The 20,793-nt window shown below is 39.6% G+C and overlaps 1 protein-coding gene across 1 annotated transcript in view; it reads left to right on the top strand.

The window, feature by feature from the left end:
- pigg (phosphatidylinositol glycan anchor biosynthesis class G) overlaps window positions 1–20,482 on the top strand; it is a 133,645-nt gene extending 113,163 nt beyond the window's left edge. Inside the window, exons 11-13 of the mRNA XM_036568642.1 lie at window positions 75–393; window positions 4,599–4,762; window positions 17,394–20,482. Of these exons, the coding sequence (XP_036424535.1) occupies window positions 75–393; window positions 4,599–4,762; window positions 17,394–17,604 (694 nt within the window). The 3' untranslated portion in view covers window positions 17,605–20,482. The remainder of the gene's footprint in view (window positions 1–74; window positions 394–4,598; window positions 4,763–17,393) is intronic.
- Window positions 20,483–20,793: the final 311 nt, after the last annotated feature.

The raw sequence follows: 20,793 nt of genomic DNA, 5'->3' as shown, positions 1-20,793 counted from the left end.
TCTTTCTTACTACCTTATTTTTCTTTCTTTCTTTCTTTCTTTCTTTCTTTCTTTGTTTCTTTTTCATGCTGTAGAGGAACAAGTGAGGCACGTTTCGTTTACGTCTTCGTCCTGGGTATCCTCTTCACCGGAGTGAAGGATCTACTGCGCTCTCAGGTGATGTCCTCAGCGGTGGAGGGCAGGCGTCAGAAGAGCAGGGGATTATGGGAAGTGTTCAGTGGTGTGGTGCTGCTGGTAGCTCTACTGTTCCGAGCTCATAACCTGCCTACGCTGGCATGCTGCCTGCTCATCCAGACCCTCATGGCTCAGTTCATCTGGAAGAAGCTGCACTATGACGCTGCGCAGACCACCATCATGCACTACTGGTTCGGACAGGCCTTCTTTTATTTCCAGGTAAAAGAACCTCACAGCCTGTTTAACGGGAGTGTGGCGAGTGTGGATCAGGCTTGTGTGTGTGTGTCTGCATGTTTATGCATGGGAAGTGTCACATTTGTTTTTTTTTTTGTTTTGTTTTGTTTTTATTTTTAATGTCAGAAAAACATTAAAACATATTGTCATGCTAAATCAATCCAGAGGTTTTTTAGAGACAAAGCCATTTCAAAGAAAGAGCAAGGAAAAACAGACCAGTGGCGTCTTTGGTCGTGTGTCAAACAGAAGGAGCACTCATGACGGAGGTAATATGATGTGTGCGGTCTGTCCACAAGCATCTGTAGTCCTGTCCCCTTCTAATTCATGCAAGACAGAAACAGCCTATACATTCTCACCAACTTCACAGTCACAAACAACAGAATCAGCAGCCTGAAATACCAACCGGGAATAGAGAACTAGCTATTGTATTAGAGCAGACAGTATTTCTAACATAGCCTATATTTAGCCATGTCTAGCAACATGTTTACAGATTTTCAGAATATGAAAAAAATATTTTGACGCAACCATAAAACGACATAATTTTAACCCAAGTTGATGTTGGAAGTGATAGAAGAGAGGCCACATTAATTTCACAGAAAACCCCTTAAGTAACTTAACAATGCTAAACTAGTCACTCGTCATGACCTTCTATTGCAGATAAAGCCACAACCCCACAAAGCTGAAATGACATAAAGAAACTTTTGGGAGGTTTAGAAATAATGCTTTGTAGGTTCTAGAATAAAACAATATCTCTAAAATTATACTTTTATAATTTTATTCTAAATGTTAGGGGCTGGATAGTGGATCAGTTCTACTTGATAGCTTTAATTAGGAGCATAATAGCTATATAATAGCTAAAAATAGAAGTAGTAATGGCTTCTTTTTTCTCCTTTTCTTAGCTGATTGTCTGCCATACAGTGTCAAAATCCACATAAGCAAGTCTGTTTGAGATTGTGTAACAATTTAATGAGGTTTGAGGCAAAATGCCTGAAGACCTCAGATGCTAGTTGGTGATGTATATGCCTCCCTTAGTTGTTGGCTACATTAGCAGTGCAAAACTAAACAATGAGCAATGTCTCAGACTACATTTGCGGGAAGAGAAAAACTGTTTTCGTCAACATATTCATTGAAAACATGGATGAGAAATAGAACAGCAGGTGATATGTAGGGGTTCGGGGGTCAGAGAGTTGCTGGATCTGCAGTCTTTTGTCTCCTCCCTAAACGAATAAGTTCCCGTTTTCTCCTGAAGGGCATGTAGCAGCATTTACTCTCCAATATAAATTCAGTTTTACATTCTGAATGGGACAGGACAGAATGAGCCCAATAATGTGCTCTTGGGAATTGTATAGGGTTGGTTTACAAATATTAATGCACCATAAAAAAAGGAAACCTTTTCCTACCTACCTGATATATTTGCTAATCTTTTTTAGTGGAACCACGGAGAGAATCCGCTCGTAGCCTCTGCTTCAGCAGAATCGCGGTGTGCAAATGTCGCTCTGTTCATGTGCAGATAGCACTTCAGCTGGTTCACGAAACAGGCATCTGCTCATCCAGACTGTTTATACGCTACAACACGTCTGTCAGAATGGCTGTATTAAAATGATCCTATATGACTCACGCTGACGTTGAAGCTGTACCTCAGGAAATGCTTACGTCCTGTATGTACTTTTATGATGAAAGTGCTGTGTATGGAGTTTAAGAGAGGCTGTGAGTGATGTCCTCATTATTTGAAGGTGTCCAGCCACCCGTACTGATATTTCTCGCCGTGTCAGTGACCCCTGTGGGCCTTATTGTGCTGTGCTCTGCTTTGGCTTTTTAACTAAGGGCCATGAATACGGCAGCCCCCGCCAATTATCATTTTAGCTGCCCAAGCATGAAATTACCGGCCTGGAGAATGGCATTTGGATCCAGGAGCCAAACGAGGTCAACCCCTGCACTGTGCTTTCACAGGACATTCTCTCTCTCCCTCTCCTCACTCTTTCTCTGTCCTTCTGTCTCTCTCTGTGCCTTTTTCTTCCATCCCTCTCTCTCTCTCTTTCTCTCTTGCACTCTCCCTCTGTCTCACTCACTCGCTCATCCACTCTCACTCTGTCCCATTCTATCACTTTTGTCCTTCTCTCTCATTCTGCCTTGCAATCACTCTCCTTCTTTCTCTCTTTCCTAAAACTGCAGCTTTCTCCTTTTAATGAGAGTTGAAGTGAGAGAGAAAGTGCTGCTGTCTCTCTTACTCTCCTTTTCTGTCTCTCTCAGTCTGTCTCTCTCTCTCTCTCTCTCTCTCTCTTTTAAGCAAGCAAGTAAGGCAGTGAGATAAAGAAATAGGAAAAAGAAAAAGGGAGAAAAGAGAGCAAAAGATTGAGGTAAAGAGTGAATGAGTCTCATTCTCTTTTTCTCCCTCTTGCTCACAGTCCGTCTCTGACTCTCTTTGTGCCTTTCTCTCTCTCTCTATTTCACTGCCTGTAATGCTCTTTCTCACTCTCTCTTTCTTTTTTCTGAGCAAGTGGGACAGTGAGAGAAAGAGTAAGAGAAAAAGAGATAAACAGAGACAGAGAGAGTAAGAGTGTGAAAGAAAGATGAACAAAAGAGAAAGAAAGAGTAAGTCTCGCTGTTTTTTCTCCCTCTTCGCAATCTCTGGTTCTTTCTTTCTCTCTTTCTCTCTCTCTTTCTGTCTTTATTTTTTGCTCTTTCTCTCTCTCTTTCTCACTCACCTACTTTCTCTCTCTGTGGGTCAATCCCACTCTTTCTTTTTTTGTCACTCTCTCTTGCGTTCTGCCTTGCTATCTCTCTCTTTCTATCACAAAAGTGCAGCTCACTTTCTTTTTGATAAGAGCAAATGAGAACCTGCCCCCCCTCTATCTCTTTCTCTCCCACAGTCTGTCTCTCTGTGCCTCTCTTCTGCTCTCTCTCTCTCTCTCTCTCTCTATATATATATATATATATATATCTATATATATATATATAGATCTAGATATATATAGATATATATATCTTTCTCACTCTTTCACCTGCTCTCTTTCTCCCATTGCCCCTCACTCTGATTCTGCCTCACTATCTCTCTGTCTTTCTCTCTTTCAAAAAACTGAAGGTCTCTCTTTTTATGACACAGAGAGAGAGAGAGAGAGAGCTGCATCTCTGCCTTGCTCGCTCTCTCTTTCTCTCTCTCTCACTCTCTATGTCTCTCTCTCACAGTCTGTCTCTCACTCCCTCTCTTTTATGTCTTTCTCTCACAGTCTCTCTTTCTTTATTTCACTCTCTCTTTTCTCTTTTTTTGTCATTTTGCCATGCCATCACTCTCTTTCATCTCTCTCTCTCTCTCTCTCTCTCTCTCTCTCTCTCTGACGTTCCACCTCAGTCATGAAAGTTGAGTAAAAAACAATTGTTCCATCAATCCTGCCTTTCAGAAACACTTCTTAGTCATGACAGCAGAAAGCAGGGGGTCCGCACTGAGGGGTGGCTTTTTGCCCATCTCATCATTGCCTGAATTAATTTTGCACTGGCAGGCTGGGCCTCTTTCATCAAACACCATGTCATTCTATGGAGGTTTGACATACAGAGAGAGAAAGACAGAAAGAATGATGGAGAGTGTTGCGGTGGAGTGTGCTCATGTCTCTGTGTGTGTGTGTGTGTGTGTGTGTGTGTGTGTGTGTGTGTGTGTGTGTGTGTGCGTGTGCATGTGTGCGTGTGCTGCCTTTAGGTGTTTCTCTACAATGTTTGCCTTGACACAAGCAGTCAAAGTGACAGACAAGGCCTCCTCTAGATAGCTGCCAAAGAAAGAGTGAGGATAGAAAGTCCAAGCTAGTTTTTTTTCCTCCTTTTCCTCTCAACTCAATCATTTTATCACTCCTTCAGCTTTACAGTGTTAGTGGGAATCTGTCTGCCTTCAGAGAAATGCAGCAAAGAGTAAATTCCTTTTCCTTAGGTTTCTCCCCACTTTAACAAGCGCACAAATCTGACACTCGCTTCACTCTCTTCAGAGACATCAGCCTCCTCCCGATGGCGTGTATATGCATTATGCATATTTCTGAGGCTTAAGTCCTTCTCACTGCCTATACAGCAGCTCTGCTGTGCATTCATTTGCTCGGAGCTGAAATGTAGGGGAAGAAATGTAACAGAGTTCATTCTTTTTGTCACTTTTTTGTCAGCTTGCTGTCTTTGTTGAGGCTTTTATTTGGCTGTGTTTGATGTGTTCTCAGGGGAACTCCAATAACATTGCGACGGTGGATATCTCGGTGGGGTTCGTGGGGCTGGAGAGTTATGTGGAGGCTCCTGCTGTTTTCTTGACCGCATTTAGCACCTACGCAGGTCCACTGCTGTGGGCTTGCCACCTGGTGTGCTACCTCAGCTCAGAGAGGGACAGGTAGGAGGGTGTCTCACATATGCGCACATACACACATACACTGAAGCACATGTAGGTGGGCTGTGCCTTCAGCGAGAAGCAAACAAAGAAGTATGTGAGAGTGGTCCCTCACATACTGATACCAGGGATCAGCAGGGGTAGACACGTATAAACGTTTGCACTGACCTCTCAGGCCACCAAGCCGATGAATCTTGTGGCCAAAGTGATAAAGAATTTAAGGTCAGAATACAAGAAACATCTTGACATATGTACATTGTGTTTACAGTCAGTAGGCATGCTTTAGTACAAAAAAACAGGTATTGCTTTGAAAAAGGAACTATTTATTAAAAACATCATAAGAACATTGCCGTTATGGTGTCAGTGGTGGTCCCCCCTGCCAATCTAATCCACCTGATGTCATCCACTTAGGGTTGTATCAGATAGATACTGTTCTACTGCAGTGATAGCCTTTCAGTGTAACACCAGCTTATTTAACTCCTTATTGTATTTAAGACCTTTTTTCATTTACAGCAATATTAGCAAGCTTCAGCCAGTGTAACAGCATCTATGATGCCATGCGGACTACTTTGGCAGGGGAGACCACCTCGATCACCACACCATCACATTAGCTATCATGGTGGTTTGGCTCTTTGTTCAAACATTCTGCTTAATTCAGTTATTGAGATGTGAATGGAGTCATTCAGCGTGGTTTGATGTGAAATGCTCCATTCTAGAGAAATTTACAGACTAATATCTTACAGTGGTGGTGATGGGAACCATGAGTTGTAATGTCTGCAGTGCAAAGGTACCCTTTTTATTTACTATCCAAAACCACGAGTGAACCTACACATCTTCTGAGTTTTATATGTAATGTTGATAATGGTGAAACAGCGGTAAATCTGAAAAAAAGTTTTCTTTTGGGGACTATTTTGCCTTACAATGCCCTGCGTGTACCTGTCCACTATGAGTGGCTTTAAAAAATACATTTTAGGCCAAAAGCATATCTCAGAACTGTCATAATACAATGTCTAAGGCATCAGACAGCATATTCATAAATTTCTGTGAGTGAGTTTTACAAACATTAAACTCCTCCTATCACTCCTTCTGGTTCCTATCACCCCCACTGTGAACAGTTCTGACTCTGTAGGTTTCCCTAGAATGGAGCATTTCACTTCAAAACATTCTGGGTGACTGTTTACATATTAACCATTGAATTATGCAGACGTGGAAAAAAGGGTGGAATTCCCCTTTAACAAATTCTGCCAGGTTCTGGCTTGGTGCAGTTGCTCTGCATGTGACCAAACAGGTTAATTAAAAGGAAGAATAATGCATAATAAATCTCTTCAAGGCATGTAGAGTAGGCTGTATATTTTTAGTAGCCAAAACAAGAAATGTTGTGGCAAAATCAGCAGAAAATGCCAGATCAGATATTGGAGTGAAAAAAGTAATGACTCTAATCCAGTCCTGTAGGACATTTAGCCTGGAATAGCACACATTGACAAGGATGGGCATTTCAGTCCAATTTGATATTCAAATTTGTAAGACATTACTCAGAGAATATTTGAAAAATATCCCTGATATGGCACAGGCTACTGCACACTGGATGTGTCAGGCAGACAAATGTAGCATCTAAAAAAAGCACCAATCAGCATCTTCTCATTACTGTACTATATTAAACCCAGACCACAAATCCGTCATAGGACACATTTGACTTTAAATTCGCACTGTGAGGGTAGTCGATCTAAATTATTTACGATCAACAGAATTCTAAGCTGTTTTCATCCCATTACGAGCCCAGTCACGTCATAACGTATTATATCTCTAACCTTTTAGCTGTAAAACTGAGTTTTTGAAAAGGTACTCAGGAGATACAAAGCTTAATAAATTCACTAAATTATGTTGCAAGTTTTATTCCATTAAATCTTTATGAGTGGCTTCCTAAAGTGAGACAAAAGGACCAAGTAGGTGACAGCAGCCAAACACACACACACACACACACACACACACACACTAGGGACGAGCAGTATGACATCATTGTTATGATTGTTGTTATTGTGATAATTGACATCACATAATGTCACAATGTAGGAGGGCTTACAAACGATTTTTTTTAAGGTAAGAATGTATTTATTATTTTGAATAATTCCAAAACATTATTTTCCTCCTGTGAATGCACGGTTCTCATGAACTTAAACGTGAAATCACTGAACACAGGTTCTAGCATTCATCACTGTTCAAACAACTTTACAGTTGCACCGTCCTTTCTTTCATACCTCTATGTTACATTCGGTTTTGAGGGGAGCTGTCCAACATAGTCAGCTGAATTACTGATATTGCCACCATCAGCACTGTGTCTTACTGTGTCGTACTTTAGACACTATGTACTTTGGTGATAAATTCACAGCATGGCAGTAGCTGGAAATAAGTTTGTTTTTTTATTTTATTTTTACAGTGTGGCACTGCTGGTTCTTTTGTGCATTGTGTCATCAAATCTCACAAATATCAAGAAATTACTATAAATAAATAATTTTTTGTGCATTTAATAGGTTCTGGATGTTCCCAGACATAAAATATTGAATAACATATCGCTGTTGTCGGAGCAAAACCTTCTATCTCCAAAATTATAACTTTACAGGAGAAGGAAAAAACATACCCTACTTTTAAATGTAAGTCAAGGGAACCAGACATTTTTCCAAATAATTTTGGGTCATTTCTTTTAGTTCATTCATCATGAAATTTACACACAATGTAAAAGACAACAGGCATTTTCAAATTATGTCAAAAACTGAAAAATGCAAGATACAAGGTTTTGTTCTGACAGCAGCGATATCTTGAAATACATTTAATTGTTTAGTTTAGCTTATAATACTAATACTAATCCACACTGTATAAGATAGCATTCAATAAAATAACAGCAATTATTAGTATGACAAATGATTCCAAGCAGACACACGCCCCCATCTACAGTGTGCAGTGTGCTACATAAGTTCTGTGACACAAGGACAAATGTGCAATGCGCACATTCTCACATGCACACAACCAATCTTTAAAGAAGATTAGTCAACATAAACAGGTGTGAATAAAGTCCAGGATTGCAGTAGGAATAGGTAAGCCTTCTGCTTCAGAGCTGCATTTAATCTAGACCTGCACAAACACACCTGAGAGAGATTACAGAGTCGTAGGGAGGGCTTAGTAATGAACGATGAATGTAATACTTAATGGATGAATCTATTTAGCGTTAGCTGTCTTTTAAACAGTAAATACAATTTGCAAGAGCTAAGCATAAAACGCCTGCTGATTATACCAACTCATTTTCCAGCAGACATGCTTAATTATTTAACAGTTTTGCTTTCACTTCACCTGTGATTTATTGCATATTTATGTGAAGAGCTGCATTCTGCAAATAATTCTGGCATATCTTTTGTGGAAGACACTCTGAGACGTGTTTGCCTTGCACCTCAGAAACATGGGCGGCCAGCAAGGGAATTGCTGAAATCAGTGCATACTACCATGAACTAGCCTGAAAGACACATTTATGGTAATGTGCTTTCTCTCTCACTCTTTTAATCACACAGATCAGCTGTGTCCTAAAATGTACTCATCTAATAGTCAGCGCAGGGCGCGCTTACGTTTGTTCAAACATAGTGAGCCATTTGAAGATGCAAAGGGCATTCCAAGTCATTCAGCTTCGTCAGAGGGAACATTAAACAAACACCCCACACATGCACTCATAAACATATATGGCTAACAGTGAAATTACTGCCCTGTCGGTCTCTCCCACCCTCTCCCTCTATCTCTCTTATACTCTGTGTACTAACATAATTATAGGGTCTTGTCCTAGAATATTGTGTTTCTCTTTCTTTATCACTCAATCTGTGTGCCCTGTGCTTTGAAACCAGTTATATAAAACTCTGGCAAATGATTGCTTTGAAATAGGGACATTACAGTGCCTGATAAGCCTCTAACCGATTGTCCCATTAAAGACTATTCACAGTTACAAACCAGCCTAGAAGATGTGCACACACTGTCATATATATATACGCGTATAGAGTTATATGCATAAGTTTAACTATCCTGGTCATTTTTTAGCATATTGAAAAAAAAATTATATATATATATATATATATATGGTGTGTTAGTGTGTGTTGTGCTGCTACCAGTGGATTTTAAACACCTCAGTGTCACTGCTGGACTGAAAATATTCCGCCAACCAAAATATCCAGCCAACAGCGTCCTTTGGGCAGCTTCCTGTGACCACTGATGAACTGATGAAGGACCAGAGGATGACCAACACAAATTGTGCAGCAGCAGATGAGCTGTCATCTCTGACTTTACATCTACATATATATATATCGGTCAGTCCCTGGTATATCTCTCTTTCCTCTCTTTTTTAATCACACAAATCAGCTGTATACTAAAATTTGTTCATTTAACAATTAGCTCTCCCTCACTGAGTGATTTGCTCTTGCATGCATCACTGCTGCTTAATTGCAGGCAATTACCTCATTATGTGATATTAATCAATCATAGACTATTTTTCATGGTAATTACTAGAACATGAAAATGATATGTCACCACAGACCAGTAATACAGAGATGTTATTTTCATTGCTGATGTTGGGACCATCATTAGTGTGATGGATATGGGATTGGATAACAATTAATGATAATTCCATGAGACAATCAAAGTCTTAATCAGAGAACAATAATCAGACTAATACAGCGAAGTTTACATGAGCTCATAATCTGAGCGCTCTTTTATCAGGGACGACGAATGTTTTCATAGTGGTGTAAAAATAGAAATGTATGCAAATCCCAGAGTGCGGAGAGTGAGGATGTCTGACTGCATGTCTGGAGATTCCTATCAAAATTTAATTACTCTGGAGTGTGTTTGGCCAGACCAGCATCTGAAGCGTTTCAAAATTGTTTTGATCATGATGTGTTGCATTGCTTGTTGGTACTTCCTTACAGTGAGAACTCGCTCCCTTGAGTATGAGTTGATCAATGGCCTTTTCCTCCTGTCTGCTCACTTTTTGATCGCCTGTTTTTTAGAAATCTTAACACAGAGCTTTGATTGGTCAATTCATTAACACTTTGATGAAAGTTCATCTGGAGTGCAGGTGCATCATGGGTTGTTGAGTTGTTGGTGCAAGAAACCCTCCATGTAGACCCTGTAGGCACTTTTACACTTAGGTTAGTGTATCGAGCTGTATTGCAACATATCATATATCATAACTGTAGTTTCACATAGTTTAATATCCAATCATATTGTATTTTATTGTATCATATAGTTTCATATTGTTTTGTATTGTATCGTATTGTATTATGTTATATTGTTGTATTTTGACTAGCACAGTATGGCTAGTATGTTAGCTTAAGGCTAACACGTTTACTTGTGACCAGAGCATTATATCATGATACTTTGAAGCATAGCTTTTCCTTCAAGTATTGTGCTTTATAATGCTGAATGCTGAAAACTGAAACATACTAGCAAATTAACATATTAGCATCATGCGCATTTTAAGCAACTCCTTATTTTTGCTGTATCACAAAAAGGTATTGATTCGTCACTGCTGTATTGTTTCTAATCAGATTCTGAATTTTGTGAATCATTACACATCTAATTCTGGAGCATGTAGAGGAACTGATGTTCCTCAATAATTCTTAACCTTTCTGTAAAATAAAAAGTCTTTCATAATTTAACATGCGGCAAAAGTACAACAGCACTGAAAACATGGTGGAGGTTGTGTTGAATTAGAATTCCCAATTCTTCTAAACATGACAAACCTTCTAAACACAGTAGAGCCTTTTACTGTGAGTTCAACGAAAGGGTCTACTGTGTTGGCCAGTCCATTTTTCCATTTTAATACCTGGTTGTCCTTTCTTGCTTGCTTTACTGGTATCAGCCTCACCCTTTGCTAAAGGCAGGCTTTTAGAAATAAGCTATAAGATTTGCTGTGAAGCTACAACCCAGAGACTAAAACTAGCCATTTCCCCTGGTGTAACTGTGTCTAAAAGTTCCCGAGTACCTGACAAGCTTCTTAGTTCCTCAAAAGGTTCCTGCAGTTGAAAAATGCCTAGTCTTTACGGACTCATCATGCATCCCACATCCTCCCCGTTCCCACCCCTTCCCGCCCTCCACACACTAAAACAGCTTTGCAAAGTGCATCCTCTGTCCCACGAGATAAATTATGGGCTTAAGTAGTCTCACACAGAGTTGCCCATTAATAATGCCTGTGCTCTATCCATCAGCATCTGTACTACACGCACGCCAAATCCAGGAAATGGCCTTTGATCAATATACTCCTTTCCGGAACCCCAGAGGACGCCCCAACCCATCCTGCGTCTAAGAGTAAAGTTTTCACTGGCCACTAGGACAGTCATGGAGAGACGCGATGAGACTAAAAAACAGCCTTATTAGCAAATATTCTCAACTTGGGACCAACAGGTGTGCTATGTTATGGATACTGAAGGCTGCGAGCAATCCACCACCTCAGCGTCTGCAGGAGTCATGGATTAGAATTGCAAATGCCTTGATCATGAGAGAGGGTATGTGAAAAAAGGAAGGGCGTGAAAGAAAGCTTGCAGATTGCTAAGAGAATTCAGCCTGGAACATTTCAGAGAGTTTGAGGCAAATCGTTGCAGGCAGTGCTGTAGGGTGTTGATGGCAGATATTCAAATGCAACGGTACAGGCAAGCAGCTCTACACTGTGAACTAGCAGCCTTGAAGGCTTGGCAATGGGCTAATTAGGAGCTGTAACATCCTACATCCGCTTGCTGCCAGTCAAACGAGAGAGTGATGTAAAATGGAATAGACTCGGAATTCTGATATAGCGGTTAGCTTTCAGACCAGCCAGCCAGCGGGGGAATAGATCAGTGGGAGAAAAGAAAAAAGGGAAAAAATATGTAGGCCTATAGTTGTATTTTGACTTTCTGAGTTGAGACTGACTATTGGATTTGTCAGTATGTATGCAGTTCTGAAGTGTTATGACACAACGTTTTTGAACAGTTTTAATTATATATGTTACTGAGACCCAGGTATTGTATTACAAGTTGATGATGCCTGCAATACTGATGAACTATTAATATCAATGAATCTCTCTCTCTCTCTCTCTCTCTCTCTCTCTCTCTCAGAATCAGATTCCAATGGGTTCATTGACATACATATACTTTTGAAGTCGAGTTGCAGTTCTGTAGCCAGCATCTAAGCACTTTTTCTCTATGAGAAAAATGAATGGCATTTTCAAAAACTGCCACTATTGCGGCCTATTGTAGACAAAACATTCCAAAGCTGATACGTTCGGTCCTACATACATTCTCCCCTTTATGATTAATGCCAAGTGAACACTACACAACATTCAAAGTTTCAGAATCTCTATTCCACTTATGCTATATGACATTTATCGCTTGCTACCTGTTGTTTGTCAGCATAGTGATGTGAACACTACACGAGGGATTGTAGATGAGGCTCACAAACTAAACAATATTTTACTCGTAGAGATTCCTGACGAAGTGTGCCTGATTTCACTGAACATAAACATCATTGTTGTTTCTGCAGAAGGAAAAAAGATATTTATATAAGCTCCTTCCTTTTCCTGGGTCCATACAGAACGCAAGCGGCCTTCGACAGGAAAGAGGAGAAAGTTGCCGCAAATTCACTAAGAGGGTGCTCCAAACCCAGCCATAGCAGTGGTGAACAGCAGCTTCAGGCAATATTCACAAATTTTTTTCTCCAACAACCCCCTCACCGTGTTTGTTTTTGTTTTGGTTGCTTGCACCTAGCTCCCTGAGAGTTTTCTCTCATGCTGTCATTGGCTACTGCTCATTGCTGCTCTGGCTAAAGGAGCTCCCACTACAAGATTGTGTCGCTAAACTGTTCACGCTACATGAACGGTTGTCACTGGCGCATGCAGCGATTTGCCACTGAGCTGATAGGGTTTGTCAGTTACTCGAACTGTAAGCTGCTACTGCCGAAACGACTACCACACTTGGCAAAGCTTGCTGGTTTTGTCTTGTGATGTCAGTTCAGTGTGCAACAGTGTTAGCCTGCCTGTGACAGCATTTCTGTAATTCAGAGGATTCAGTGACATTTGGAGGAAAAGAGTTAAGTGTGAAATGTATTTGAGTTTGGAACATTTTTACTTACCACAGGAAGTGATAGCGCCATTTTTCAAAAAACAGCATTCATTTTTTCCATAGAGAAAATTGAGGTAGTCCAGAGAGGCCATGAGGTAGTTCTAATTTTCTGGATTGTTGTCTTGAGATAATTAATTATCTTGAAATAACAAGTTAATTTCTTGTTATCTTGAGATAACAAGATCAAGATAGCAAAGTTGTAATCTTGATAACAAGTTAACTGTCTCATGATCAAAGTTGTTATCTTGAGATAACAAGTTAGTTATCTCGTGATCTCAAGATAACAAAGTTGTTATCTCGAAATCTCAAGACAGTTAACTCGTTATCTCAAGAAAACAATCCAGAAAATTATAACAGCTCATGGCCTCTCCGGACCTCTGTAGAAAATGGCTTAGACCCAGAGTTCCTAATGTGGGCATGATGTCAACTTCAGAATGATTACATCTCTTCAGAGGGTGTCTTTCTCTTCTTTATCCCCACCTCTCTCTCTCTCTCTCTTTCTCTCTCTCTTCCTTCTATCTCTGTCTCTTTCTCTCTCTCTCCTTCGCTTCATGACCTCTTCCTCCTTCACATCTTTCTCCAGGCGTGATGAGACAAAAAACACGATGCTTGAATGTTTCTATTTAAACTCTGTGTGTCTTGGAGTGAAATCTGTTATAGTGATGAACAGGACCATATGGCCCAGGCTTTGTCCTTGGGGTGCTAAAAAGCAGATCGAAGCAAGTTTTTATCCGCCACAGCATATGCACTTTGTGCTTCCCTGTTGCTGTTTTTATTTGTAAAACTGTTTTATCAGTCTCGCCTTGTAAAAACTTCAGTTTATGTGCACAGTTAACATTCATATTGCTTGAAATATACTTGCATTGCTTTTAATAGTAATATTTTAGGAGGACATTGACACTTGTAAACTTCAATTTATGTGCACAGTTAACAGTCTTTCACCTGAGGTGTACTTGAAATGCTCTCAACACTAGATTTTCTGTAGGACATCAGAACTTTACTGCTACCATATTGTTGGTTGAATCAGACCGAGTGAGGATTAGTGGGGAAAGGAATCATTTGGTGTATTTGAGAGTTCATGTCCTGTATATCTGCTTGTATATCTCCTTACATTTGCTGTATTGGTCAGAGTGCACAGGTTTCAAGAGTGAGAAGAAAAGAAGTTGTAACTTTAATCAAACATACTAAGCCAATGAAAGAGGACATTTCGAGCCTTTCAGGTCCCTCAAAGGGTGCATTAAACACATACACACACACACACACACACACACACACACACACACACACACACACACACACACACACACCTCCCACTCACATATTTGCCAGTTGTAATGTGCTGAACATCACGCTGATGGAAGACCATGGTTCACCCTTGCTCACATCGTAGCGGTGGTTTTGGAGGCCACAGCTTGATTTGCTTTAGACATCTTAAACATCTGAACAAACCACAAGGCCAGACATTCAAAACACGGGAGGAATAACCCAACATTTTTCTACAAAACAAAAGATTTTCAGAGTTTTTAAAGCAATTTTAATGTTGATTTTTGGTCAAAGGCAGACTTCTAAAGGTACTGTGCCAAAATGTCCCCAAGAGGCTTGAAAAGAATGAGAAAAGAAGATTACTTTTACAAAAAATCTAATATAGTTACATAATATTCACCAACAATAATATTCTGCGCTAATATTTTTATCTTATAGCAAGACATGATTTAAAAAATGATAATAATAAAAATCCTCTTATAACTTGCATAGGACTGTTTACTGCTGCACGCTCATTTGAATGATGTGGGTAGTGATGCATTTCTATGCATCATAGCATTCAACTGGTGCTGAGCATAGGATAATAGAATACTAGCTATCAAGCTAATAGGCGAACGTCAGTTTTATGCTGAAATATGTGAAAATACTTATACATAATTCATAAAGTAAGTCAAAGATGTGATGTCATTTCATGCTTGAGCTTGAATAGGACTATTTTGAACTCAAATCCAAATGTAGTTCTATGCCCTGTGTAATCCTCTGGCTAGAAACGTTCAATTCAGTTCAAATGTATCGTCTTCTAACATATACACAAGTGTACAGTATTATCAAATGTGCTGTTAGGCTATTCTCATGTCTATACATATATATGTAGCATCACAGTCTACTTTATTTCATGACACCTGTATTTCATGATTGTGCCCAAAATATCCAGCTGCAGGACAGAAGTGTCGTTCATTACTGTTTTAGCTAAGTCAAGAAATGTGTGCTTCCTTTTTAAGTCATTGTTTCATGTCCCAATAAATGTCTCTGAGGCATTTCTGGGACAACATGCAGTTTGCAGCTGTCACTACAGTCAAGTGAAGCTGAAAGAACAGGAATGTTACAAGCAGAAACATCTTGAGAAAGTGCAGTGCTTCAAAGGACAGATGAGTATGACATCATAATCACTGTCTGAAAAGCCCAGCTATTGTTGAAATCCATGTCTGTGAAATGCAACCAGATTGATGAGTGGGCAGCTGAACATCAGAGGTTGGTGCTAAAAGACCCATTTTAACTTGCTTACACTTTATATTTTCTTTAGAAATGTATATATTCTGCCATACACTGGCACAAAAGGGTGTGAGTATCCTGTCAATAAGCATTATTTACATTTTTTTATTTATTCCTGCATTTCTATAGGATGTGATAAGCATTAAATGTATTATCTGTTTACATTTTGCTGGTAGTTTTGTTCAGAAGTCCCTCAAAGCATCATAGGGTGGATTAATATATGGTATCACAGTCACAAAAAGTGGGCAAAAATTATCCTTACAGTACAAAAAGTGTTTAAAAACTATTCTTACAATACAAATGTGTTGAAAAGCTATTCATACAGTACAGTATTTGGTTAAGTTGTCCTTACAGTACAACATGTGTGCAAAAGTTATCATTACACTAAAAAAAGTCTGCAAAAATCATTCTCGCAGTACAAAATGTGTTTAAAAACTATCATTACAGTACAAATGTGTTGAAAAGCTGTCCATGCAGTACAAATTGTGTTTAAAAATTATGCTTACAGTACAAAATGTATGCAGAAGTCATGCTTGCAGGGGGCCTAAACCTTGGATTTCGCATCCTGTTACAACACAGCAGTAACCGTAACTATGAGTCATTGATTAAATGTCAACTTTGGAACAGGAAAAAAATGGAACTAAGATTTATAAAATGTGGAACTCATAATGAAAAAAAAGCAGTAAGGTCCAATATAACTTACTTCTTACTGTTTTAATGATCTTTCAAAATCAGAACACCGTTTGCAGGTTGTGTATTTATATAATGTTGTATTGCATGTTTTGTTGTTTTCATGCATTGAAGTCTTGTTCATACACCTTTTCATGCTTCAAGTCCATATGCAGCAGTGATTTATTTTTTTTTATTTTTTTTTTTTTGATTAGGTCAGAAAAGCATATGGCTCAACGTTATGGTTATTTGTTAACCTGGAATTTGATTGGTCAGTATCAGAAACGGAAATTTGAGTGTCACATATGTAGTGAGTTAATTCTTAATTTGTGTTTTTGTTTTATTTATTAATGAGATTTTAATACTGAAAGTTCATTTGGGCAGTGATTTTTGGGGAGGGGCATTGAAAGTGGGTGGACACCAGTCATACGGCCACCACTGCTTACAGTACTCTGTAGTAGCAACACTGTCTGTACAGCAAGGTTCAGTCACAGTTTAAAGGTCATCTAGTAGTGTTCAGTTCAGTGTTGTGTTCAGTGTTGGAGTGGACAAATATGTAATATATCAAAAAGCCTGACATCATATCACTAACAGAACCCTTTTTTGGTGTTATATAGAACCTTTTAAAAAGGTTCTGTATAGAACCATATACAACACCTTCTCCATCAATCTGAAGAACCATTTCACTATGCACAGAACCCTTTAATCATGCAAATGGTTCTTTGTGTGTTCATAGATATAAAACCATTTTCTTTACTAAAGAACCCTTGAAGAACCATCTTTTTTAAGAGTGTGTGTGTGACTGGGACCTTCTGTCCAATGACCGCTGGGATAGGCTCCAGCTTCCCCCCACAACCCAGAAGGATAAGCGATTTAGATGTGTGTGTGTGTGTGTGTGTGTGTGTGTGTGTGTGTGTGTGTGTGCGTGTGCGTGTGCGTGTGTGTGTGTGTGTGTGCGCGTGTGTGTGCATGTGTGTGTGAGACAGGGAGGGGGGGAAAGCTCCAGAACTGGAATAACATTGGACTGTCCCTTTAATGAAGAAGGTAGCTTCAGCCTGTGCTAGACAAGGGCACACTGAGTTAAGGTCACATGCCTACATGCACTGTTGTGCTGTTGAAAGTGAACAAGGTCCTCAGTCATTGTCTGGAGAAGCACTATGATGGTCATATTTACTGTAGGCAAAAAAATGGAGCTGCAGGGTTTGAAAACGGGGTGAGTGACACAGGACTAAATTGGATAATGGCTGTGTTATGTATGCATACATTGTATTTATCTCTCTCTCTCTCTCTCTGTCTCTGTCCCCCTCCCTCAGGGCTGCGGTGTCGCTCGGCCACGGCAGCTACTGCTTTGCCCTGCTGCGTTCCATCCCTGCTGTGTTTTATGTAGTGCTGGTCACAGCGCTGCGCTATCATCTCTTCATCTGGAGCGTGTTCTCCCCTAAGCTCCTCTACGAGGCCATGCACACTCTGGTCACTGCAGCCGTGTGCCTGTTCTTTACCTTCATGGACCAGGACCGCACATGAAGACCGTGAGCTCCGGACCCTCCTGACCTAGAATCCTTGTATCCAACCCCAAACTCAGTCTCAGGAACAGTGGGATGTGGAAGTATGCAGAACATTAGAGGATGGAGTAGTTTGTCACCCTGATGAAGAAAGAGGAGGTGGTGAGATGGATGAAAGGGTATTGGATGATGTTGCACCATTGAAGAGAAAGCAATGAATGGATGAGGAGAGATGAGAGAAGCAAGTTACGAATTAAAAGCAATAAGCGAGCTCTAATCTCGCACTATGAAATATACTCTGAAGTTCTCTGGAGATTTTGCAACAAATGCACAAAAGATCTCTGGCTTGATTCTGATAAAATAAATAAGATTTATTCTTAACTTATTTTTGTACTGCAGAAGGGTGGGGGTAATTTATTGTGGTTGATGCTTGAGGGAATTGAGTGCATTACAGAACAGCACAAATTCCCCCAGTGCTTAAACAAACTACATGTAAGATTTTTTTTTCTTCCACTGATAATTATTCATAAATAAGTTCCCAGCATGAAAGGAGCATGTGTTCCCCACAGGCTTTTTGCTTCGAGTATCTGTGCCAAGAGTGCTCACAGGAAATCAGACTTACCATGAACAACGTGACAAAGTTTAGAAAAAAAGCATTGTTCACTGTTTAATCTGACATGTAGTTTCTTTAATCGCTGTTCTTTTATGCTTGAAAGATAAGGAAGAAGAGAATATGAAAAAATGATTATGATATAGATCATCCTAACCCTTCTTTCACCTTTTAAATGAGATGTCTCAGCAGTTATCTGTTTTTTCTCCATATTTTCCATTCTCCTAAACTCTCAGTCCAAAATCTCTGGAGCATTTTTATGATACTGAAGCTTCAAAGGAATAAAATCTTATCAAACTACAGCTATGCACATTATAATAGCTTAAAATGAGACAGTCTCAGAGCATAAACGAATTGATTATTATGCAGCATTACATAACTTTTCCCTTTAATTAGCATGTAGATCGGATTGCTTATGAAGCAACTGTGTAATGTGTCAGCAGTGAGTTTAGTCACTTCATTGAGTTTAGTTTAACCTCTGCTTTGAATTTTTTTTAAGGGTAAATGATCTAATATCAATAATTGTCATGTGGTGAGTGGCAGTGGGTATTTACTAAATTGCTAACCTTTCAGTTAGAGGAGCATTAAGGGTGTTTTTCCACTGTACAAATGACCAGATTCTTTAGTTCTGGAAAACTGGAATTGTACTTTTTCCACTGGGCATTGGTCTAGCACCGAAAGTTCCAGTTTAATGGTTTCTGCTTAAGTCTGGTACCAACAGAGCCTAATGGCACTCAAGATGTTCTCCTCTGTCTTTGTTAAGACTTGCGTGTGAAACCAGCATCAGTTTATCAAATCTCTTCACTCTTCCAGGTGAAGATAAAGTCACAAAGCACTGTTACACCACCATAACACACCAATCTAAACTAGGATGTTATGTTGATGTGTGGATTGGTTTTTGTTTTAGAAAGAGTTTGCAAGGGTAAGCCAGTGAAAGGCTAACACTATTAGCATTTTATGCCTACAAGATGTTTTTGCTCATATTTTCATGACAAAGAAAACTAATAGCTTTGATTCTGAATGTAATTCTGTGTAATTGTACACAGTTGTTTGTGTGAATATGTAGAACAGTGGGGTACATTGTTTCAGCTCACTGTAACTAGCAAGCAAGGTAGCTAATTAGCCAACGTAAATGCTTAAGATTTAATAATGATTATTATAGTGATTCCAGCTGTTGGTCAAGTAGGTGAAAAATTAACTACAAATAGAAGTTCCATTGGTTCCCATTTGGCTCAGTTCTTGTTTTTAATGTGCAGTAGAAAAACGTTTTTTTGGATCATACTTTTTTTTTTCAAATTATAGAAGGTATTTAGTGCATTAATCGTTTAGTTCCCATCATTGTTGTTTGTGCAGAGATGTTCAAAAATGCCCCACTGTTCTGGATTTCTTCAAATTCATCAAAGGACCATCAATTTTCCCATATGTTTTCGCTTGCATTGTTTACTTGTTTGTGTTTGGTTATAATTGCAATGAGCACATTGATGAAACTGTGATCAGGCAGACTGAAGCATTCAGAGCAGTTTGGTCTGACACTGTGAAATACAGGGCAAGTCTTGATTAGTGCACATTTTATGTATTGTCTCATTCATGGTGATAATTCCTACCTTTCATGACCTCTGCTCTGCCCTGCCGATAGCCATCTGGGAATGGACAGCATGTGTGGGCCCTGCTTTGCTTATCAGCCCTTTTCAGTAGCAGAGTGAGGTCGATTTTCTAATCGACTGCCTTACCAAATGGACTGCACTCTCCATGGAATTGGGAAAAAACAGCTTACATACACACACACACACACACATTCTCTCTTACTCACTGTACGTGACCTTAGGGCCCCGTATGACCTGTAGGACCCTCTGACTTACAAGAGGTAATGAGTTCATGGCTTCAGACCAAACCTCTCTCTGTGCTGAGATTCAGAGCAGACCTCTAGGGCTACACACTATGGATAGAGTACAAGTATTGTGATTTTGTTTCTACATATATTGCAATCGCAAGTAAAAACATTGTGATTGTTTAGAGCAGTCATTCGCATATTGCAGCCTTCTGCAGTGTTAGTGTTGCAAAAGCCAGTATATATAATGAACAAAATATTGTGCAGCCCTACTCTTTACTACTGTGTGAACATACAAGGTGATCTTACATGCCATAAGGAAAATGTACTGATAGAGTTCATGAATTTCTGTTTTTATTTTGAGTTCAGTGATTTGCTGATTGTGTGTTCTTTGGGTGGTTACAGGTGATCATTTTAGGTTTGCAATTAAAAAGCGTCCTGTGTTTTCTTTGCTGACCATAATATGTAGTATTGTTTGTTTTTGATATTTTTGGAGTTATATTTTATTGCCGTGTTTTGTAGAGCCTTCTTTATTACAGGTTGTTGGTCTCACACTATATGTCCAAAAGTATCAAGTCACTTCTTCTCATTGGTGAATTTAACCCCCCCCCCCAGCTTTGGGCTGTGGAGCAGTGGAAGTGTGTTCTCTAAAGTGATGGAGCACTTTGGGATAAGTTGGAGTGATCTGGCTCTAATCATCTAACATCAGTACCTGACCGACCTTATGCTCTTGTGGCTGGAGGAAATCAAGTCCTGACAGTAATGTTCCAACA

This window comes from Colossoma macropomum, unplaced genomic scaffold (assembly GCF_904425465.1).
Source record: "Colossoma macropomum unplaced genomic scaffold, Colossoma_macropomum, whole genome shotgun sequence".
Classification (NCBI taxonomy): Eukaryota; Metazoa; Chordata; class Actinopteri; order Characiformes; family Serrasalmidae; genus Colossoma; species Colossoma macropomum.
Note: the sequence above shows the minus strand (reverse complement) of the source record. Positions and strands in the feature narration are given on the sequence as shown.